The 24850-nt window shown below is 49.0% G+C and overlaps 1 protein-coding gene across 2 annotated transcripts in view; it reads right to left on the bottom strand.

Moving 5' to 3' along the window:
• Positions 1 to 24850, bottom strand: part of LOC149970076 (ELKS/Rab6-interacting/CAST family member 1-like) — a 534697-nt gene that overhangs the window by 144108 nt on the left and 365739 nt on the right. For both annotated transcript variants that reach the window (XM_090228733.1, XM_090228734.1), the window contains one exon: positions 192 to 339. In XM_090228733.1, the coding sequence (XP_090084859.1) occupies positions 192 to 339 (148 nt within the window). The remainder of the gene's footprint in view (positions 1 to 191; positions 340 to 24850) is intronic.

Raw genomic sequence — 24850 nt, 5'->3', positions numbered from 1 at the left:
GGTTTACAATCCTCCCAGTCCCCATATTACTGTCACTTCCTATTCTGTCACCCAGCATATAGATTCCAGAGAAAGCAGACTGTAATGGCAGCTATCCTTAAGCTTTCGAAGCCACGATGAGTGTCTAGTTCCCAGTCATGTGACAGGGGCCACCCAGGTCACGTGACGAGGGAGTGTTGAATGTTTCGTACCTGTTGTTTGAGCTGTTGTACCAGGCTGTCCTTCTCTCTCTTCAGCATGGCCACCTCGTCCTGCGTCTTCTTCTTCTTGGACGAGGACAGCTCCAGCAGGGCGATGTTGGCATCCTTCTCACTGATGGCTGCTAACAGCGCCTCCTGTCTGTCAAGGACACACATTACAACACACAGTTAGGATTCAGAGAGTTATTAGACAACACATGTAGGATGTATTCAGTCAGGAAATACAAGGTGGAGTTTTAAAGCCAAGATATACAAAGTGGGATGTATGGAATTGATTGATTTGAATATACTGATTTTCTTAAAAAGGTGAAATAGATTGAAGTTAGCCTGGTGCAATTTGGCATGACAATGACCATAGGAGTAAACAAGACAACACAAAGAGATCTGGGACCAGGCTAAGAGTCAAGTGAGAGGTGACATAAATATCTTCATTGAGTCCTGCCAAGCTAATATGAACACTGGTTCCCTACAGAGAGAACGGTGGTTCCACGGCTCTGTGACGTCCCTCAGCCAGTGTCTACAATCAGCCACATGCTACAGGACATGTATTCTAATCAAAGACGTTTAAACACTGTGTTCCCTATTGGGCCGGTTCTGGAAACCTCCGTCCATGATCAAACCTTATAAACCTCAGTGGCCGTGTTTCAGTTAGTGTAGCAGGTAAAAGGTGCTATTGATGCCCTGTGTGTGGTGTGTGTGTGTGTGTGTGTGTGTGTGTGATAGTTTGTGTGTGTGTGTGATGTGGTGCCCATTCCCTGCCACCCTCAGGGCCTGAGTGTGTGTTTTGCCAAGGGCCGAGGAAGGAAGGGGGAGACTTCACAGGGCTAGGGCCCAGGAGCTAGCTAGGGAATAGGGGTTAGGGGGTAGGAAAGGAGGAAAGGGCAAGAGAGAAGTGGGAAAGGGGCTAGGGTAGGGGGTAGAAGGAATGAGCTATAGGGTTAGGGTAGGGGGAAGAAGGAATGAGCTATAGGGTTAGGGTAGGGGGTAGAAGGAATGAGCTATAGGGTTAGGGTAGGGGGTAGAAGGAATGAGCTATAGGGTTAGGGTAGGGGGTAGAAGGAATGAGCTATAGGGTTAGGGTAGGGGGTAGAGGGAATGAGATATAGGGTTAGGGTAGGGGGTAGAAGGAATGAGCTATAGGGTTAGGGTAGGGGTAGAGGGAATGAGCTATAGGGTAGGGTAGGGGGTAGAGGGAATGAGCTATAGGGTTAGGGTTAGGGTAGGGGGAATGAGCTATAGGGTAGGGAGTAGAGGTAGAGGGAATGAGCTATAGGGTAGGGAGTAGAGGTAGATGGAATGATATATAGGGTTAGGGTAGGGGGAATGAGCTATAGGGTTAGGGTAGGGGGTAGAGGGAATGAGCTATAGGGTTAGGGTAGGGGGAATGAGCTATAGGGTAGGGAGTAGAGGTAGAGGGAATGAGCTATAGGATAGGGAGTAGAGGTAGAGGGAATGAGCTATAGGGTAGGGAGTAGAGGTAGAGGGAATGAGCTATAGGGTAGGGAGTAGAGGTAGAGGGAATGAGCTATAGGGTAGGGAGTAGAGGTAGAGGGAATGAGATATAGGGTTAGGGTAGGGGGAATGAGCAATAGGGTAGGGAGTAGAGGTAGAGGGAATGATATATAGGGTTAGGGTAGAGGTAGAGGAAATGAGATATAGGGTTAGGGTGGGGGGGAGGGAATGAGATATAGGGTTGGGAGTAGAGGTAGAGGGAATGAGCTATAGGGTTAGGGTAGGGGTAGAGGGAATGAGATATAGGGTTAGGGTAGGGGTAGAGGGAATGAGATATAGGGTTAGGGTAGGGGTAGAGGGAATGAGATATAGGGTTAGGGTAGGGGTAGAGGGAATGAGATATAGGGTAGGGAGTAGAGGTAGAGGGAATGAGCTATAGGGTTAGGGTAGGGGTAGAGGGAATGAGATATAGGGTTAGGGTAGGGGTAGAGGGAATGAGATATAGGGTTAGGGTAGGGGGTAGAGGGAATGAGCTATAGGGTTAGGGTAGGGGGTAGAGGGAATGAGCTATAGGGTTAGGGTAGGGGGTAGAGGGAATGAGCTATAGGGTTAGGGTAGGGGTAGAGGGAATGAGATATAGGGTTAGGGTAGGGGGTAGAGGGAATGAGCTATAGGGTTAGGGTGGAGGGGGAGGGAATGAGCTAGTGATCTCTACCTCTACCCCCCTCTCTCCCCCCTCCCTCTCTTTCTCTCTCCCCCTCCTTCTCTGTCTCTCTCTCTCCCCCGCTCTCTCTCACCTTCCCTCTCTTTCTCTCTCCCCCTCCCTCCCCCCTCTCTCTCTATCTCTCCCCCCTCCCTCTCTTTCTCTCTCCCCCTCCTTCTCTGTCTCTCTCTCTCCCCCTCTCTCTCTCCCCTTCCCTCTCTTTCTCTCTTCCCCTCTCTCCCCCCCTCTCTCTCTATCTCTCCCCCCTCCCTCTCTTTCTCTCTTCCCCTCCCTCCTCCCCTCTCTCTCTATCTCTCCCCCTTCCCTCTCTTTCTCTCCCCCCCTCTCTCTCTATCTCTCCCCCTCCCTCTCTTTCTCTCTTCCCTCCCTCCTCCCCTCTCTCTCTATCTCTCCCCCCTCCCTCTCTTTCTCTCTTCCCTCCCTCCTCCCCTCTCTCTCTATCTCTCCCCTTCCCTCTCTTTCTCTCTTCCTCTCCCTCCTCCCCTCTCTCTCTATCTCTCCCCCCTCCCTCTCTTTCTCTCTTCCCTCCCTCCTCCCCTCTCTCTCTATCTCTCCCCCTCCCTCTCTTTCTCTCTCTATCACAATTCAGCCTATGTAAGTCATCAGTGTTAACCCCACCAGTCAGACCTCTGTGTTAATCAGGACAGCACAGCTTTGTGTTTCCGTCCCCCGTGCCAGGGGAAGGGTAGAGAGGTTCTACTTTACCAGGCCTGGTGCCAACTTCACCCTTCCCTACGCCCCAACTCTCTCTCTCTCTCTATCTCTCTCTCTCTCTATATCTCTCTCTCTCTCTAACTCTCTCAATTCATATCAATATCAATTCAATTTAAGGGCTTTATTGACATGGGAAACATCTGTTAACATTACCAAAGCAAGTAAAGTAGATAATATTCAAAACTGAAATAAACAATAAAAATGAACAGTAAACATTACACTCACAGAAGTTCCAAAAGAATAAAGACATTTCAAATGTCATATTATATATATACAGTGTTGTAACAATGTACAAATGGTTAAAGTACAAAAGGGAAAATAAATAAACATAAATATGGGTTGTATTTACAGTGGTGTTTGTGGTATTTCACCCAGTAGATATGGGAGTTTAACTAAATCGGGTTTGTTTTTGAATTCGTTGTGGATCTCTCTCTCTCTCTCTATCTAACTCTCTACCACCCTTTCTCTCACTCACATCCAGGACACTGAAGAATCATCTGACCCAAATCTGTCCAGAAAATAATGACATCAGATCACTAGGGAAACCCGTACCATCTGCACACACACACACACACACACACACACACACACACACACACACACACACACACACACACACACACACACACACACACACACACACACACACACACACATACACACACACACACACACACACACACAGACACAGAGATATACAATATGCCTTACACACCACTCAGTCCCACAGAGACATGCTCCATCTTTCAGTGAGAGTGCTTGACAGGAAAAGCTCCAAAAAACAAGGCAGAGAAATGAACAAAAACTTTAACTTCCTACTTCCTGGCTCCTATAACCACATTAACTCGTACAGTAAATCCCCATACAGAGTATATAGGGCTCCGTCTCTGCCCTGTGGGCCCTGGTCAAAAGTAGTGCACTATACAGGGAATAGTATGTCATTTGGCACGCAGGCCATATATCTGGAGGTGTGACTTGTTTTAGCTCTGTTTCAGGTTAAAGGTTAGGACCTTTAGTCTCAGTCCAGCCTGCTGCAGACAGACAGCATTCAGAGGTTAGGACCTTTAGTCTCAGTCCAGCCTGCTGCAGACAGACAGCATTCAGAGGTTAGGACCTTTAGTCTCAGTCCAGCCTGCTGCGGACAGACAGCATTCAGAGGTTAGGACCTTTAGTCTCAGTCCAGCCTGCTGCGGACAGACAGCATTCAGAGGTTAGGACCTTCAGTCTCAGTCCAGCCTGCTGCGGACAGACAGCATTCAGAGGTTAGGACCTTTAGTCTCAGTCCAGCCTGCTGCAGACAGACAGCATTCAGAGGTTAGGACCTTTAGTCTCAGTCCAGCCTGCTGCAGACAGACAGCATTCAGAGGTTAGGACCTTCAGTCTCAGTCCAGCCTGCTGCAGACAGACAGCATTCAGAGGTTAGGACCTTTAGTCTCAGTCCAGCCTGCTGCAGACAGACAGCATTCAGAGGTTAGGACCTTTAGTCTCAGTCCAGCCTGCTGCAGACAGACAGCATTCAGAGGTTAGGACCTTTAGTCTCAGTCCAGCCTGCTGCGGACAGACAGCATTCAGAGGTTAGGACCTTTAGTCTCAGTCCAGCCTGCTGCGGACAGACAGCATTCAGAGGTTAGGACCTTCAGTCTCAGTCCAGCCTGCTGCGGACAGACAGCATTCAGAGGTTAGGACCTTTAGTCTCAGTCCAGCCTGCTGCGGACAGACAGCATTCAGAGGTTAGGACCTTTAGTCTCAGTCCAGCCTGCTGCGGACAGACAGCATTCAGAGGTTAAGACCTTCAGTCTCAGTCCAGCCTGCTGCGGACAGACAGCATTCAGAGGTTAGGACCTTTAGTCTCAGTCCAGCCTGCTGCGGACAGACAGCATTCAGAGGTTAGGACCTTCAGTCTCAGTCCAGCCTGCTGTGGACAGACAGCACTCAGAGCATTGAGCCAAAGCTCACCACCCCTCACACACACACACACACACACAAACATATAGAGGTACAAAGCCCTGCACACACACACACACACACACAGCCACACACACAGCCACAGCCAAGGTTATTCTGTATGGTTTTTAATGCTGTATAAACACTGACATAGAGGGCTGTACAGAGCAACCATTCTACTCCTCCACCTGGTTCCCCCAGCCTCCTAGTACCATTACACTGGGCAGGATTCATCACTAACCTGTTGGAGTCCTTTTGACCATCAGATCAAACATCATATGTATACTCACTCACACACCCATTAAGATACAGTCAGAAATACACTTAAACACACACATACTGTACCAGAACATACCAGAACATACCAGAACACACCAGAACATACAAGAACACACCAGAACACACCATAACATACCAGAACATACCAGAACACACCAGAACACACCAGAACATGCAAGAACACACCAGAACACACCAGAACATACCAGAACACACCAGAACACACCAGAACACTTCAGAACATACCAGAACACTTCAGAACATACCAGAACAGACCAGAACACTTGAAGTCTGAACATCGTTTCAATAGACTGTCCACCTGGTCTGAACACTGGTTAATGGTCAAGTACATAAACTCTGACTGATCACAGAGCACACACACACACAGTAATACGTAAACACACACACACACACACACACACACACACACACACAGTAACACGTAAACACACACACACACACACACACACACACACACACACACACACACACAGTAATACGTAAACACACACACACACACACACACACACACACACACACACAGCCTTCTACCCAGAGTTGACAGGGTTTACAGCAGGGAAACCTAATCCAGTTAACTTCCTGTGTTGTTTAAAGGGGATAATATATAAATAGTAGCCGATGCAGCCAGGGTGTGTGTGTGTGTGTATGTGTGTGTGTGTGTGTGTGTGTGTGTGTGTGTGTGTGTGTGTGTGTGTGTGTGTGTGTGTGTGTGTGTGTGTGTGTCGGGGTGTGTGTGTGTGTGTGTCGGGGTGTGTGTGTATGTGTGTGTGTGTGTGTGTGTGTGTGTGTGTGTGTGTGTGTGTGTGTGTGTGTGTGTGTGCAGGGAGAACGAGGGACATTAGGCTGCTTTAGGAAAAGCCGCCAGGCTGCATGTTTCACCACAGAATCCCATCTCACTGGGGAAGTGTGTTTGTGTGACGCAGCCCAGACTAAGTTAGTCTACATGGGCCTCACAGCTAACCACTGAACAACGGACTGCTGCATGGAGCAACAGAAGGGAAATAGAGAGAGGTGTATCGTAGACACACACACACACACACACACACACACACACACAAGCTCATCAAGGTTCTGAGGGCATCAGAGCTAGAATAACAGTCTCTCCCACATTTGTCAAGTTCAGGAAATGAGTTAGATACACAGCCAGATGAGAAGAGAAGAGAGGAGGAGGGAGAGAGTAGAGGAGGAGAGAGAGGAGAGAGGAGGAGAGAGAGAAGAGAGGAGAGGAGGAGAGAGAGAAGAGAGGAGAGGAGAGGAGGAGAGAGAGAAGAGAGGAGGAGAGAGAGAAGAGAGGAGAGGAAGAGAGAGAAGAGAGGAGAGGAAGAGAGAGAAGAGAGGAGAGGAGGAGAGAGAGAAGAGAGGAAGAGAGAGATAAGAGAAGAGAGGAGGAGAGAGAGAAGAGAGGAGAGGAGGAGAGAGAGAAGGAGAGAGAAGAGAGGAGAGGAGGAGAGAGAGAAGAGATGAGAGGAGGAGAGAGAGAGAGAAGAGAGGACGAGAGAGAGAAGAGATGAGAGGAGGATAGAGAGAGAGAAGAGAGGAGAGGAGGAGAGAGAGAAGAGAGGAGGAGAGAAGAAAGAAAGGATGGATTCTATTTCCATCTCTGTCTGAGGTTTCTTTTCTATTCCAGTGTAACTCTGACGACCCACTATATTCTCCTGCTGCTCTGTGGTTCTCTACAGACTTCAGTAACCCTGACGACCCACTATATTCTCCTGCTGTTCTGTGGTTCTCTACAGACTTCAGTAACCCTGACGACCCACTATATTCTCCTGCTGCTCTGTGGTTCTCTACAGACTTCAGTAACCCTGACGACCCACTATATTCTCCTGCTGCTCTGTGGTTCTCTACAGACTTCAGTAACCCTGACGACCCACTATATTCTCCTGCTGCTCTGTGGTTCTCTACAGACTTCAGTAACCCTGACGACCCACTATATTCTCCTGCTGCTCTGTGGTTCTCTACAGACTTCAGTAACCCTGACGACCCACTATATTCTCCTGCTGTTCTGTGGTTCTCTATAGACTTCAGTAACCCTGACGACCCACTATATTCTCCTGCTGTTCTGTGGTTCTCTACAGACTTCAGTAACCCTGACGACCCACTATATTCTCCTGCTGCTCTGTGGTTCTCTACAGACTTCAGTAACCCTGACGACCCACTATATTCTCCTGCTGCTCTGTGGTTCTCTACAGACTTCAGTAACCCTGACGACCCACTATATTCTCCTGCTGCTCTGTGGTTCTCTACAGACTTCAGTCTGAGCCATCAGTGAAGTCCTTTGTGGTGACGAGGGGCACAAGGGGCGTTGCACAAAACAAAGTCATCAGCGATTGGATCGTCTCTAACCAATCAGAGTATGAAAGCCATTAACTCATTTTCAAACTGCCGCTTTACCCACGTGTTCTGAATCTGGCCCAACCCATCCGTTTCTGGACCAATCAGACGGCCCGGAATGTTTTCACGTTCAGTGAAGGGTCAGCGAGGTCCTCAGATCCAGACTCATTGAGGAGAAGAAGCTAGCGTCTGTGGGCGTGGCCTAGAGTTCAGTCGGAGCAAGGTGTCTGGGTTGCCAGGCAACTGCTGCCCTGTCTAAAGTTTCACCTCTTTACAATGTATAGAGACCTGAGTCTTGGTGAAAACCACTAATTATCATTAGCGTTATGATGTCATCTAGGATGATGTCATGTAGAGCCCTATGAGGACCATGACCTATAGAATATGACCTTCAGAAACACAGACATGACCATCCTGCAAACAGTGAAACTCTGTGGTGTCAATGACAGTTCCATCCCTATGTGACCGCTAGGGTCAACCTTTGAGGCCTCTCATTGGCCAGCACAGTTAGCCTGGAGGCCTGTCATTGGACAGAACAGGTAGCGATTGTTTAGGGGTGAAGGGTCAGGTAACTCCATCACTTGTGGTCATTGGTCTAATCAGTGGAAGGAAACATACCACCAGTCAACATGAGTCATCATCACAGAGCCACAGACCGTGGACACAGCCTTATAGGTATCTTCCTCTCTCCCTCTCTTCCCCTCTCCCTTCCTCTTTCCCTCTCTACCGCTCTCCCTCTCTTCCCTCTCTTCCTCTCTCCCTCTCTTCCTCTCTCACTCTCTTCCCCTCTCCCTCTCTCTCTTCATCTTTCCCTCTCTTCCTCTCTCCTTCTTTCCCTCTCTTCCGCTCTCCCCCTCTACCTCTCTCCCCCTCTCCCTATCTCCCTCTCTTCCCTCTCTCCCTCTCTCCCCCTCTACCTCTCTCCCTCTCTCCCTCTCTTTACCTATCTTCCTCTCTCCCTCTCTCCTCTTTCTCTCTCATTGGCTCTATCAGTGGGAGAAGGGGAGGAGCAACACAAACTGTCTTGGTTCGCTCTCTCTCCTCTCCTGTCTCGAGATAATGATGTGTTCTCTGGGAAGAGGAGGAACAGGGGAAGGTGACAGATTTATGGAGTTCTGTGTGATGGCGTCCTTCCCAATCCAATTCCCATCCTGTCCTGCCAAACCACCCAGGGCAGGACACCCACTGCTCAGAATCCCAAGAATGTTCCAGCTTCCAGAGAAGAGGGAGGAGGAGTGACATAAAAACACTAGATATCACACTGATTCTGCCGTAGTGAGGACAGACAATCACAGAGTGCATGTGGTGGAGGGAGAGAAATGGTAAATGAAGGCAGATCTGAGGTTTGACTCAAAAAAGCACTTTGAATTCTACAGTCAACCAAACTGACCAAGCAGTGGTTTATGATGTCATCCTCCCTTCTTCTGGAGAACGGAAGAAGAAAAGACAAATGAAACAGAGTGGGGGGGCGAAGAAGATGAGGAACAGGAAGAGGAGAAGGAGGTGAAGAAGATGAACAGGAAGAGGAGAAGGAGGTGAAGAAGATGAACAGGAAGAGGAGAAGGAGGTGAAGAAGATGAGGAACAGGAAGAGGAGAAGGAGGTGAAGAAGATGAACAGGAAGAGGAGAAGGGAGTGAAGGAGGTGAAGAAGATGAGGAACAGGAAGAGGAGAAGGAGGTGAAGAAGATGAACAGGAAGAGGAGAAGGGAGTGAAGGAGGTGAAGAAGATGAGGAACAGGAAGAGGAGAAGGAGGTGAAGGAGGTAAAGAAGATGAGGAACAGGAAGAGGAGAAGGAGGTGAAGGAGGTGAACAGGAAGAGGAGAAGGAGGTGAAGAAGATGAACAGGAAGAGGAGAAGGAGGTGAAGAAGATGAACAGGAAGAGGAGAAGGAGGTGAAGAAGATGAACAGGAAGAGGAGAAGGAGGTGAAGAAGATGAACAGGAAGAGGAGAAGGAGGTGAAGAAGATGAACAGGAAGAGGAGAAGGAGGTGAAGAAGATGAACAGGAAGAGGAGAAGGAGGTGAAGAAGATGAACAGGAAGAGGAGAAGGAGGTGAAGAAGATGAACAGGAAAAGGAGAAGGAGGTGAAGAAGATGAACAGGAAGAGGAGAAGGGAGTGAAGGAGGTGAAGAAGAAGAGGGACAGGAAGAGGAGAAGGAGGTGAAGGAGGTAAAGAAGATGAGGAACAGGAAGAGGAGAAGGAGGTGAAGAAGAAGAGGGACAGGAAGAGGAGAAGGAGGTGAAGGAGGTAAATAAGATGAGGAACAGGAAGAGGAGAAGGAGGTGAAGAAGAAGACTGAATAATTATAGGAAGGGACTAAATAGAGAAGGAAAGAGAAATAAGCCCACCTTTAAAGTAGTGGGAGGACAGTACAGGGTGTGAGGGTTAAGGACAGGTCTAGGGGGAGGACAGTACAGGGTGTGAGTGTTAAGGACAGGTCTAGTGGGAGGACAGTAAAGGGTGTGAGTGTTAAGGACAGGTCTAGTGGGAGGACAGTAAAGGGTGTGAGTGTTAAGGACAGGTCTAGTGGGAGGACAGTACAGGGTGTGAGGGGTAAGGACAGGTTTAGTGGGAGGACAGTAAAGGGTGTGAGTGTTAAGGACAGGTCTAGTGGGAGGACAGTAAAGGGTGTGAGGGTTAAGGACAGGTCTAGTGGGGGGGGGGCAGTACAGGGTGTGAGGGTTAAGGACAGGTCTAGTGGGAGGACAGTACAGGGTGTGAGGGTTAAGGACAGGTCTAGTGGGAGGACAGTACAGGGTGTGAGGGTTAAGGACAGGTCTAGTGGGGGGGCAGTACAGGGTGTGAGGGTTAAGGACAGGTCTAGTGGGAGGACAGTACAGGGTGTGAGGGTTAAGGACAGGTCTAGTGGGGGGGGCAGTACAGGGTGTGAGGGTTAAGGACAGGTTTAGTGGGAGGACAGTAAAGGGTGTGAGTGTTAAGGACAGGTCTAGTGGGAGGACAGTAAAGGGTGTGAGGGTTAAGGACAGGTTTAGTGGGAGGACAGTAAAGGGTGTGAGTGTTAAGGACAGGTCTAGTGGGAGGACAGTAAAGGGTGTGAGGGTTAAGGACAGGTCTAGTGGGAGGACAGTACAGGGTGTGAGGGTTAAGGACAGGTTTAGTGGGAGGACAGTAAAGGGTGTGAGTGTTAAGGACAGGTCTAGTGGGAGGACAGTAAAGGGTGTGAGTGTTAAGGACAGGTCTAGTGGGAGGACAGTACAGGGTGTGAGGGTTAAGGACAGGTTTAGTGGGAGGACAGTAAAGGGTGTGAGTGTTAAGGACAGGTCTAGTGGGAGGACAGTAAAGGGTGTGAGGGTTAAGGACAGGTCTAGTGGGAGGACAGTACAGGGTGTGAGGGTTAAGGACAGGTCTAGTGGGAGGACAGTAAAGAGTGTGAGGGTTAAGGACAGGTCTAGTGGGAGGACAGTACAGGGTGTGAGGGTTAAGGACAGGTCTAGTGGGGGGGCAGTAAAGAGTGTGAGGGTTAAGGACAGGTCTAGTGGGAGGACAGTACAGGGTGTGAGGGTTAAGGACAGGTCTAGTGCGAGGACAGTAAAGGGTGTGAGGGTTAAGGACAGGTGTAGTGGGAGGACAGTACAGGGTGTGAGGGTTAAGGACAGGTCTAGTGGGAGGACAGTAAAGGGTGTGAGGGTTAAGGACAGGTCTAGTGGGAGGACAGTAAAGAGTGTGAGGGTTAAGGACAGGTCTAGTGGGAGGACAGTACAGGGTGTGAGGGTTAAGGACAGGTCTAGTGCGAGGACAGTAAAGGGTGTGAGGGTTAAGGACAGGTGTAGTGGGAGGACAGTACAGGGTGTGAGGGTTAAGGACAGGTCTAGTGGGAGGACAGTAAAGGGTGTGAGGGTTAAGGACAGGTCTAGTGGGAGGACAGTAAAGAGTGTGAGGGTTAAGGACAGGTCTAGTGGGAGGACAGTACAGGGTGTGAGGGTTAAGGACAGGTCTAGTGCGAGGACAGTAAAGGGTGTGAGGGTTAAGGACAGGTGTAGTGGGAGGACAGTACAGGGTGTGAGGGTTAAGGACAGGTCTAGTGGGAGGACAGTAAAGGGTGTGAGGGTTAAGGACAGGTCTAGTGGGAGGACAGTAAAGGGTGTGAGGGTTAAGGACAGGTCTAGTGGGAGGACAGTAAAGGGTGTGAGGGTTAAGGACAGGTCTAGTGGGAGGACAGTACAGGGTGTGAGGGTTAAGGACAGGTCTAGTGGGAGGACAGTAAAGGGTGTGAGGGTTAAGGACAGGTCTAGTGGGGGGGACAGTAAAGAGTGTGAGGGTTAAGGACAGGTCTAGTGGGAGGACAGTACAGGGTGTGAGGGTTAAGGACAGGTCTAGTGGGAGGGCAGTAAAGGGTGTGAGGGTTAAGGACAGGTCTAGTGGGAGGACAGTAGAGGGTGTGAGGGTTAAGGACAGGTCTAGTGGGGGGGGCAGTACAGGGTGTGAGGGTTAAGGACAGGTCTAGTGGGAGGACAGTAAAGGGTGTGAGGGTTAAGGACAGGTCTAGTGGGAGGACAGTAGAGGGTGTGAGGGTTAAGGACAGGTCTAGTGGGGTGGGCAGTACAGAGTGTGAGGGTTAAGGACAGGTCTAGTGGGGGGGGCAGTACAGGGTGTGAGGGTTAAGGACAGGTCTAGTGGGAGGACAGTAAAGGGTGTGAGGGTTAAGGACAGGTCTAGTGGGAGGACAGTAGAGGGTGTGAGGGTTAAGGACAGGTCTAGTGGGGGGGGCAGTACAGAGTGTGAGGGTTAAGGACAGGTCTAGTGGGGGGGGCAGTACAGAGTGTGAGGGTTAAGGACAGGTCTAGTGGGAGGACAGTAAAGAGTGTGAGGGTTAAGGACAGGTCTAGTGGGAGGACAGTAAAGGGTGTGAGGGTTAAGGACAGGTCTAGTGGGAGGACAGTAGAGGGTGTGAGGGTTAAGGACAGGTCTAGTGGGGGGGGCAGTACAGAGTGTGAGGGTTAAGGACAGGTCTAGTGGGGGGGGGGCAGTACAGGGTGTGAGGGTTAAGGACAGGTTTAGTGGGAGGACAGTACAGGGTGTGAGGGTTAAGGACAGGTCTAGTGGGAGGACAGTAAAGGGTGTGAGGGTTAAGGACAGGTCTAGTGGGGGGGCAGTAAAGGGTGTGAGGGTTAAGGACAGGTCTAGTGGGAGGACAGTAAAGGGTGTGAGGGTTAAGGACAGGTCTAGTGGGAGGACAGTAAAGGGTGTGAGGGTTAAGGACAGGTCTAGTGGGAGGACAGTACAGGGTGTGAGGGTTAAGGACAGGTCTAGTGGGAGGACAGTAGAGGGTGTGAGGGTTAAGGACAGGTCTAGTGGGGGGGGCAGTACAGAGTGTGAGGGTTAAGGACAGGTTTAGTGGGAGGACAGTAAATGGTGTGAGGGTTAAGGACAGGTCTAGTGGGAGGACAGTACAGGGTGTGAGGGTTAAGGACAGGTCTAGTGGGAGGACAGTACAGGGTGTGAGGGTTAAGGACAGGTCTAGTGGGAGGACAGTAAAGGGTGTGAGGGTTAAGGACAGGTCTAGTGGGAGGACAGTAAAGGGTGTGAGGGTTAAGGACAGGTCTAGTGGGAGGACAGTACAGGGTGTGAGGGTTAAGGACAGGTCTAGTGGGAGGACAGTACAGGGTGTGAGGGTTAAGGACAGGTCTAGTGGGAGGACAGTACAGGGTGTGAGGGTTAAGGACAGGTCTAGTGGGGGGGGCAGTACAGGGTGTGAAGGTTAAGGACAGGTCTAGTGGGAGGACAGTAAAGGGTGTGAGGGTTAAGGACAGGTCTAGTGGGAGGACAGTAAAGGGTGTGAGGGTTAAGGACAGGTCTAGTGGGAGGACAGTACAGGGTGTGAGGGTTAAGGACAGGTCTAGTGGGAGGACAGTAAAGGGTGTGAGGGTTAAGGACAGGTCTAGTGGGAGGACAGTAAAGGGTGTGAGGGTTAAGGACAGGTCTAGTGGGAGAACAGTAAAGGGTGTGAGGGTTAAGGACAGGTCTAGTGGGAGGACAGTAAAGGGTGTGAGGGTTAAGGACAGGTCTAGTGGGAGGACAGTAAAGGGTGTGAGGGTTAAGGACAGGTCTAGTGGGAGGACAGTAAAGGGTGTGAGGGTTAAGGACAGGTCTAGTGGGAGGACAGTACAGGGTGTGAGGGTTAAGGACAGGTCTAGTGGGAGGACAGTAAAGGGTGTGAGGGTTAAGGACAGGTCTAGTGGGAGGACAGTAAAGGGTGTGAGGGTTAAGGACAGGTCTAGTGGGAGGACAGTACATGGTGTGAGGGTTAAGGACAGGTCTAGTGGGAGGACAGTAAAGGGTGTGAGGGTTAAGGACAGGTCTAGTGGGAGGACAGTAGAGGGTGTGAGGGTTAAGGACAGGTCTAGTGGGGGGGCAGTAAAGGGTGTGAGGGTTAAGGACAGGTCTAGTGGGAGGACAGTAGGGGGTGTGAGGGTTAAGGACAGGTCTAGTGGGAGGACAGTACAGGGTGTGAGGGTTAAGGACAGGTCTAGTGGGAGGACAGTAAAGGGTGTGAGGGTTAAGGACAGGTCTAGTGGGGGGGCAGTACAGGGTGTGAGGGTTAAGAACAGGTCTAGTGGGAGGACAGTACAGGGTGTGAGGGTTAAGGACAGGTCTAGTGGGAGGACAGTACAGGGTGTGAGGGTTAAGAACAGGTCTAGTGGGAGGACAGTACAGGGTGTGAGGGTTAAGGACAGGTCTAGTGGGGGGGGGCAGTACAGGGTGTGAGGGTTAAGGACAGGTGTAGTGGGGGGGCAGTAAAGGGTGTGAGGGTTAAGGACAGGTCTAGTGGGGGGGGGCAGTACAGGGTGTGAGGGTTAAGGACAGGTGTAGTGGGAGGACAGTACAGGGTGTGAGGGTTAAGGACAGGTCTAGTGGGGGGGGCAGTACAGGGTGTGAGGGTTAAGGACAGGTGTAGTGGGAGGACAGTAAAGGGTGTGAGGGTTAAGGACAGGTCTAGTGGGGGGGCAGTACAGGGTGTGAGGGTTAATGACAGGTGTAGTGGGAGGACAGTAGAGGGTGTGAGGGTTAAGGACAGGTCTAGTGGGAGGACAGTAAAGGGTGTGAGGGTTAAGGACAGGTCTAGTGGGGGGGCAGTACAGGGTGTGAGGGTTAAGGACAGGTGTAGTGGGAGGACAGTAGAGTTTGTGAGGGTTAAGGACAGGTGTAGTGGGAGGACAGTACAGGGTGTGAGGGTTAAGGACAGGTGTAGTGGGAGGACAGTACAGGGTGTTATGGTTAAGGACAGGTCTAGTGGGAGGACAGTAAAGGGTGTGAGGGTTAAGGACAGGTCTAGGGGGAGGACAGTAAAGGGTGTGAGGGTTAAGGACAGGTCTAGTGAGAGGACAGTAAAGGGTGTGAGGGTTAAGGACAGGTCTAGTGGGAGGACAGTAAAGGGTGTGAGGGTTAAGGACAGGTCTAGTGGGAGGACAGTAAAGGGTGTGAGGGTTAAGGACAGGTCTAGTGGGAGGACAGTACAGGGTGTGAGGGTTAAGGACACGTCTAGTGGGAGGACAGTAAAATGGTGTGAGGGTTAAGGACAGGTCTATTGGGGGGGCAGTACAGGGTGTGAGGGTTAATGACAGGTGTAGTGGGAGGACAGTAGAGGGTGTGAGGGTTAAGGACAGGTCTAGTGGGAGGACAGTAAAGGGTGTGAGGGTTAAGGACAGGTCTAGTGGGGGGGCAGTACAGGGTGTGAGGGTTAAGGACAGGTGTAGTGGGAGGACAGTAGAGTTTGTGAGGGTTAAGGACAGGTGTAGTGGGAGGACAGTACAGGGTGTGAGGGTTAAGGACAGGTGTAGTGGGAGGACAGTACAGGGTGTTATGGTTAAGGACAGGTCTAGTGGGAGGACAGTAAAGGGTGTGAGGGTTAAGGACAGGTCTAGTGGGAGGACAGTAAAGGGTGTGAGGGTTAAGGACAGGTCTAGTGGGAGGACAGTAGAGGGTGTGAGGGTTAAGGACAGGTCTAGTGGGAGGACAGTACAGGGTGTGAGGGTTAAGGACAGGTCTAGTGGGAGGACAGTAAAGGGTGTGAGGGTTAAGGACAGGTCTAGTGGGGGGGCAGTACAGGGTGTGAGGGTTAAGAACAGGTCTAGTGGGAGGACAGTACAGGGTGTGAGGGTTAAGGACAGGTCTAGTGGGAGGACAGTACAGGGTGTGAGGGTTAAGAACAGGTCTAGTGGGAGGACAGTACAGGGTGTGAGGGTTAAGGACAGGTCTAGTGGGGGGGGCAGTACAGGGTGTGAGGGTTAAGGACAGGTGTAGTGGGGGGGCAGTAAAGGGTGTGAGGGTTAAGGACAGGTCTAGTGGGGGGGGGCAGTACAGGGTGTGAGGGTTAAGGACAGGTGTAGTGGGAGGACAGTACAGGGTGTGAGGGTTAAGGACAGGTCTAGTGGGGGGGGCAGTACAGGGTGTGAGGGTTAAGGACAGGTGTAGTGGGAGGACAGTAAAGGGTGTGAGGGTTAAGGACAGGTCTAGTGGGGGGGCAGTACAGGGTGTGAGGGTTAATGACAGGTGTAGTGGGAGGACAGTAGAGGGTGTGAGGGTTAAGGACAGGTCTAGTGGGAGGACAGTAAAGGGTGTGAGGGTTAAGGACAGGTCTAGTGGGGGGGCAGTACAGGGTGTGAGGGTTAAGGACAGGTGTAGTGGGAGGACAGTAGAGTTTGTGAGGGTTAAGGACAGGTGTAGTGGGAGGACAGTACAGGGTGTGAGGGTTAAGGACAGGTGTAGTGGGAGGACAGTACAGGGTGTTATGGTTAAGGACAGGTCTAGTGGGAGGACAGTAAAGGGTGTGAGGGTTAAGGACAGGTCTAGGGGGAGGACAGTAAAGGGTGTGAGGGTTAAGGACAGGTCTAGTGAGAGGACAGTAAAGGGTGTGAGGGTTAAGGACAGGTCTAGTGGGAGGACAGTAAAGGGTGTGAGGGTTAAGGACAGGTCTAGTGGGAGGACAGTAAAGGGTGTGAGGGTTAAGGACAGGTCTAGTGGGAGGACAGTACAGGGTGTGAGGGTTAATGACAGGTGTAGTGGGAGGACAGTAGAGGGTGTGAGGGTTAAGGACAGGTCTAGTGGGAGGACAGTAAAGGGTGTGAGGGTTAAGGACAGGTCTAGTGGGGGGGCAGTACAGGGTGTGAGGGTTAAGGACAGGTGTAGTGGGAGGACAGTAGAGTTTGTGAGGGTTAAGGACAGGTGTAGTGGGAGGACAGTACAGGGTGTGAGGGTTAAGGACAGGTGTAGTGGGAGGACAGTACAGGGTGTTATGGTTAAGGACAGGTCTAGTGGGAGGACAGTAAAGGGTGTGAGGGTTAAGGACAGGTCTAGGGGGAGGACAGTAAAGGGTGTGAGGGTTAAGGACAGGTCTAGTGAGAGGACAGTAAAGGGTGTGAGGGTTAAGGACAGGTCTAGTGGGAGGACAGTAAAGGGTGTGAGGGTTAAGGACAGGTCTAGTGGGAGGACAGTAAAGGGTGTGAGGGTTAAGGACAGGTCTAGTGGGAGGACAGTACAGGGTGTGAGGGTTAAGGACAGGTCTAGTGGGAGGACAGTAAAATGGTGTGAGGGTTAAGGACAGGTCTATTGGGAGGACAGTAAAGGGTGTGAGGGTTAAGGACAGGTCTAGTGGGAGGACAGTACAGGGTGTGAGGGTTAAGGACAGGTCTAGTGGGAGGACAGTAAAGGGTAGGAGGGTTAAGGACAGGTGTAGTGGGAGGACAGTAAAGAGTGTGAGGGTTAAGGACAGGTCTAGTGGGAGGACAGTAAAAGGGTGTGAGGGTTAAGGACAGGTCTAGTGGGAGGACAGTAGAGAGTGTGAGGGTTAAGGACAGGTCTAGTGGGAGGACAGTAGAGGGTGTGAGGGTTATGCAAAGATCCAGACAAATACACCCCTCTGCCCTGCTCCCCCCACCACCAAACACATTCTGCAACCCAAGACAGAGCTCAATACACAGAATAACAAACACACACAATCACACCCCCCCAAATACCAGTGTCACTCTCCCCCTCCCCTCTCCCATCTTTCTCTCCTCTTTCTATACCTCCACTGATCCCCCGCCATCGCCTCCACTCTTCATCCATCTCTGTTTTAAATGGGACATTATTCCATATGTTTTGGCATGACGTTTTTAATGGGGCATTATTCCCTATTAATATAGCATGTCGTTTTAAATGGGGCATTATTCCATATGTTATGGCATGTCGTTTTTAATGGGGCATTATTCCCTATTAATATAGCATGTCGTTTTAAATGGGGCATTATTCCATATGTTACAGCATGTCATTTTAAATGGGGCATTATTCCATATGTTACAGCATGTAATTTTAAATGGGGCATTATTCCATAAATTACAGCATGTCATTTTAAATGGGGCATTATTCCATAAGTTACAGCATGTCATTTTAAATGGGGCATTATTCCATATGTTACAGCATGTCATTTTAAATGGAGCATTATTCCATATGTTACAGCATGTCATTTTAAATGGGGCATTATTCCATATGTTACAGCATGTCATTTTAAATGGGGCATTATTCCATAAATTACAGCATGTCATTTTAAATGGGGCATTATTCCATATGTTACAGCATGTCATTTTTAATGGGGCATTATTCCATAAGTTACAGCATGTCATTTTAAATGGGGCATTATTCCATATGTTACAGCATGTCATTTTAAATGGGGCATTATTCCATAAGTTACAGCATGTCATTTTAAATGGGGCATTATTCCATATGTTACAGCATGTCATTTTAAATGGGGCATTATTCCATATGTTACAGCATGTCATTTAAAATGGGGCATTATTCCATATGTTACAGCATGTCATTTTAAATGGGACATTATTCCATAAGTTACAGCATGTCATTTTAAATGGGGCATTATTCCATAAGTTATGGCATGTCATTTTAAATGGGGCATTATTCCATATGTTACAGCATGTCATTTTAAATGGGGCATTATTCCATAAGTTATGGCATGTCCTGACTCAATTCCAGTCTATTATCAGATGGAGGCTCCTACACTACACAATTATATAATACTACTACACTACACACGTATATAATACTACTACACTACACACTGATATAATACTACTACAATACACACTGATATAATACTACTACACACTGATATAATACTACAACAATACACACTGATATAATACTACTACACTACACACTGATATAATACTACTACAATACAAACTGATATAATACTACTAGTACAGTACACACTGATATAATACTACTACACTACACACTGATATAATACTACTACAATACACACTGATATAATACTACTACACTACACACTGATATAATACTACTACACTACACACTGATATAATACTACTACAATACACACTGATATAATACTACTACACTACACACTGATATAATACTAATACAATACACACTGATGTAATACTACTACACTACACACTGATATAATACTACTACACTACACACTGATATAATACTACTACAATACACACTGATACAATACTACTACAGTACACACTGATATAATACTACTACACTACACACTGATATAATACTACTACACTACACACTGATATAATACTACTACAGTACACACTGATATAATATTATTATACACGGATATAATACTACTACAATACACACTGATATAATACTACTACAATACACACTGATATAATACTACTACGGTACACACTGATATAATACTACTACAATACACACTGATATAATACTACTACACTACACACTGATATAATACTACTACACTACACACTGATATAATACTACTACAGTACACACTGATATAATACTACAATACACACTGATATAATACTACTACACTACACACTGATATAATACTACTACAATACACACTGATATAATACTACTACACTACACACTGATATAATACTACTACACACTGATATAATACTACACTACACACTGATATAATACTACTACAATACACACTGATATAATACTACTACAGTACACACTAATATAATACTACTACAGTACACACTGATATAATACTACTACAATACACACTGATATAATACTACTACAATACACACTGATATAATACTACTACAGTACACACTGATATAATACTACTACAATACACACTGATATAATACTACTACAATACACACTGATATAATACTACTACAGTACACACTGATATAATACTACTACAGTACACACTGATATAATACTACTACACACTGATATAATACTACTACAATACACACTAATGTATGTTCCATTAAGTTATTTTCATAATGTTCTTTAGGAATGTAGTGAAGTAAAATTAAAAGTTGTCAAAAATATAAATAACAAAGTAAAGTACAGATAACACAAAAAATGACTATTTACTAAAGTACTTTACACCACTGTGTGTGTGTGTGTGTGTGTGTGTGTGTGTGTGTGTGTGATCTACAGATGTGCTGCAGACAGACTCAGGGTCTCTCACTACAGTAAGGCTCTAGAATACGTCCATCTTTGAAATATAGGAGCCATAAACCAGGCCAGTTAAACACTGACACACGTACAGCCTGTCTGTCAGTCTGGGGGGGGGGGGGGGGGGGGGGTATCTCTACACCTGGTCGGGGGTCCAGATGGCCATAACAGTCCAACAATCGCACTTGTAAGGATGTTGTATTGCTATTTCCATGAAGTACATCAGGTGGACATAAATGAGAAAAACACTCCTCTATTTTGAATGGGAACACTGTTCAGCAGGGTACAGTAGTTCTTAATGGATTTATTTGGAAGTGTGGCTTGTGGGTCCAGTGTCTAGTAAAGGAGTGGTGAGGTTCAATTCTCAACTTCTCAGTGCACTCTGTCTGTCTGTCTGTCTGTCTGTCTGTCTGTCTGTCTGTCTGTCTGTCTGTCTGTCTGTCTGCCTGCCTGCCTGCCTGCCTGCCTGTCTGTCTGTCTGTCTGTCTGTCTGCCTGTCTGCCTGCCTGCCTGCCTGCCTGTCTGTCTGTCTGTCTGTCTGTCTGCCTGCCTGCCTGCCTGTCTGTCTGTCTGTCTGTCTGTCTGTCTGTCTGCCTGCCTGCCTGCCTGCCTGCCTGTCTGTCTGTCTGTCTGTCTGCCTGCCTGCCTGCCTGCCTGCCTGCCTGCCTGCCTGCCTGCCTGCCTGCCTGCCTGTCTGTCTGTCTGTCTGTCTGTCTGTCTGTCTGTCTGTCTGTCTGTAGTCATAATGTGGTGTTGCAAGGCCACCCTCTCTCTCTCTCCCTCTCTCTCTCTCTCTCTCTCTCTCATATAAGTGGTCTCCTTTACAATGCCACCATTCCATATGTCGTGTCAGTGAGGCAGACAGACCTTATACAGGCTGTTCATCAGGTTCTATGGTTCTACAGCGGAATACTCTGGGTGAAAACTGGGAGGGATACTCGTGTCCTGGGTGTAAACTGGGAGAGACACTAGTGTCCTGGGTGTAAACTAGGAAATATACTAGTGTCCTGGGTGTAACCTGGGAGAGATACTAGTGTCCTGGGTGTAAACTGGGAGAGACACTAGTGTCCTGGGTGTAACCTGGGAGAGATACTAGTGTCCTGGGTGTAAACTGGGAGAGATACTAGTGTCCTGTGTGTAAACTAGGAGAGATACTAGTGTCCTGGGTGTAAACTAGGAGAGATACTAGTGTCCTGGGTGTAAACTAGGAGAGATACTAGTGTCCTGGGTGTAACCTGGGAGAGATACTAGTGTACTGGGTGTAAACTGGGAGAGATACTAGAGTCTCACAACTGGTTGGTTTCTAAGAAGATATGCCTCTTTGGGCACCCAACCCTTTGTGTTGTCATGGTAAACTAGTGATTACACACACCATTCCACTGGTCCTCCAGGACACAGAGACACTCTGAGTGTCCCCTCTGCTGTTAACCATGTTCTTGAATGCTAACTACATTAATCTTGGTTCGGGGCCAGAATAGTTGTGTCTGCTGTTACCCATGTGCTGTATCCACGAGAGACACCGTCTGAAATGTACTCAGGATTTATAGAGCCTGACCTTGGTAAAAGCTCACACACAAACACACACGCACAAACACACACACACACACACACACACACACACACACACACACACACACAGTCCGTTAGGCAAGCTGCGTGTTGAATGACAGGGGCCTAGTGTATGTGTGGCTCCCCTGTCTCTCCAGACAGACTAGGCAGATGGTGTTTATAGCATTGAGGAGAGGATGGACAGACCAGGCCCAAGGCCATGGAGGAGAGGATGGACAGACCAGGCCCAAGGCCACGGAGGAGAGGATGGACAGACCAGGCCCAAGGCCACGGAGGAGAGGATGGACAGACCAGGCCCAAGACAATTATATGAAGTTGATGCAAAGAGTCAATATTTGCAGTGTTGACCCTTCTTTTTCAAGACCTCTGCAATCCATCCTGGCATGCTGTCAATTAACTTCTGGGCCACATCTTGACTGATGGCAGCCTATTCTTGCGTAATCAATGCTTGGAGTTTGTCAGAATTTGTGGGTTTTGTTTGTCCACCCGCCTCTTGAGGATTTTTTTTAAAATTTTTTTTATTTTACCTTTATTTAACTAGGCAAGTCAGTTAAGAACAAATTCTTATTTTCAATGACGGCCTGGGAACAGTGGGTTAACTGCCTGTTCAGGGGCAGAACGACAGATTTGTACCTTGTCAGCTCGGGGGTTTGAACTCACAACCTTCCGGTTACTAGTCCAACTCTCTAACCACTAGGCTACCCCTTGACCACAAGTTCTCAATGGGATTAAGGTCTGGGGAGTTTCCTGGCCATGGACCCAAAATATAGATGTTTTGTTCCACTTTTGTCTTATGGCAAGGTGCGCCATCATGCTGGAAAAGGCATTGTTCGTCAACAAACTTTTCCTGGATGGTTGGGAGAAGTTGATCTCGGAGGATGTGTTGGTACCATTCTTTATTCATGGCTGTGTTCTTAGGCAAAATTGGTAAAAATCGGTCCTGGCGCTTGCTGGACTTTCTTGGGTCCTCCAGCCATGTCCTTCAGTCCCCCAGACTCTATAACCTCCAGCCATGTCCTTCAGTCACCCAGACTCTATAACCTCCAGCCATGTCCTTCAGTCCCCCAGATTCAATAACCTCCAACCATGTCATTCAGTCACCCAGACTCAATAACCTCCAGCCATGTCATTCAGTCCCCCAGACTCTATAACCTCCAGCCATGTTCTTCAGTCCCTCAGACTCAATAACCTCCAGCCACGTCATTCAGTCCCCCAGACTCTATAACCCCATTCCAGGCTGAAATGCCACAGGGGAGTCATTAGCGGAGGCAGGTGCTCTCTCTCTCTGGGTCTATGTGTGTGTGTGTGTGTGTGTGTGTGTGTGTGTGTGTGTGTGTGTGTGTGTGTGTGTGTGTGCGTGCCTGCGTGCGTGCGTGTGTCAGAGCCCCCGTGGATCAGGTATTGACAGGTCAGTACTGGGTTACCCAGCTACTATGACAGGGTGTCAGGGTGTGGTCTGACCTCAGGAATCTACCCTGACATAAAGGGTGTTAGAACACCCTCCTACCATCTCAACACCACCCACTTCCTGGTTTCCAACGGTGTTAGTGCTACTGTCAGAGAGATACATGGTACAGTCCTTCAGCAGACGTTCTGACCCAGAGTCCACTTAGTCCATTCATCTTAATATAGCTAGCTGGGACAACCACATATCACATTCATAGTAAAGACGTGTGTCCTCAATACACTAGCTGTCAGTAGTCAGAGATAGAAGGTCAAGTGTGAGTGTTAGATCACAAAAGGCTTTTTAAAAATGTTGATTTATGTTTCGGGGGTATTGGGGTGAGGAGGTGTTGCATGTGGGGGGGGGGGGGGGGGGGCTCTCTCCCCCCTCCGTATCCTTCTCTCTCCCTCTCTCTCTCCACCCTCCCCATCTCTCTCTCTCTTTGAGAAGACCGGAGGCCTCATCTCTCTCTCTCCCCCTCCGTATCCCTCTCTCTCCCTCTCTCCACCCCTCCCCCCTCTCTCTCCCCCCGTATCCCTCTCTCCCTCCCCACCTCTCTCTCTCCACCCCTCTCTCCCTCTCTCCCCCTCTCTCTCTCCACCCCTCCCCCCTCTCTCTCTCCACCCCTCCACCCTCTCTCTCTCTCCACCCCTCCCCCCCTCTCTCTCTCCACCCCTCCACCCTCTCTCTCTCCCATCCACCCCCTCCACTCCACCCTTCCCCCTTCCCTATCTCTCTCCACCCCTCCACCCTCTCTCTCTCTCCCCCCACCCTTTCTCCACCCTCCCCCCCCCCCCCCCCTTCTCTCTGTGCTGTATGTTGTCTTCTCTCCATCTGGTTGACTAATGCTTTCTGCAGGTGGTCCTCCCTCATCTCCCAGAGAGGTGATTCTTTCTACTTCCCTTTGTCTCCATCTTTCCCTCCTTTGCTTCCTCCCTCTGTCCCAGTAGTTTGTTTAGTAGACCCAGCAGTGTGTTCACAGCCAGGTTGTAGGGGGTTGCCAAGGTAACATCTGTGATAGTCCAACACTGGGCACTGACCCCTAGCCTATCCACTCCACTCCTCTTATCTCCTCTTCTCTTCTTTTCTCTCCTTTCTCTCCTTTCTCTCCTTTCTCTCCTCTCCTCTCCTCTCCTCTCCTCTCCTCTCCTCTCCTCTCCTCTCCTCTCTTCTCTTCTCTTCTCTTCTCTTCTCTTCTCTTCTCCTCTCCTCTCCTCTTTTCTCCGCTCCTCTCCTCTTCTCTCCACCCCTCTTCTCAACCCTCTCCTCTCCTCCACTCTCCTCTCTCTATGTTAATGGTAATTAAAGGGATCTGTCAGACAGGGGAAGAGAGGAGTACAGGCGGGTCCTTAGGGGCCAATCACTGCCTTTGAACACCACCCAGCAGACCAGGGAGGTCAAAGCTCACAACAGCTGTGTGTGTGTGTGTGTGTGTGTGTGTGTGTGTGTGTGTGTGTGTGTGTGTGTGTGTGTGTGTGTGTGTGTGTGTTCCATGGAAAGCAGATCTCAGTCAGCTTGTGGTGAAAAAGCTGAGACAGACTGAGACCAGACAGACAGCTCTAATCCTCAACATAGCAAATCGCTAGAGAGAGCGATGACAGATTATTTTCTCTCCCCTCTACTTCCCCACCTCTCCATCTTGCCATTGTTTTTCTTCTCTTTCTTTTTTCTTCTCTCCCTCCCTCCCCCTCTCCCTCTGCCTGTCTATCTCCCACC

Source organism: Oncorhynchus mykiss, unplaced genomic scaffold, assembly GCF_057628025.1.
Source record: "Oncorhynchus mykiss isolate SJ-2025 unplaced genomic scaffold, ASM5762802v1 scaffold96, whole genome shotgun sequence".
NCBI lineage: Eukaryota > Metazoa > Chordata > Actinopteri > Salmoniformes > Salmonidae > Oncorhynchus > Oncorhynchus mykiss.
Note: the sequence above shows the minus strand (reverse complement) of the source record. Positions and strands in the feature narration are given on the sequence as shown.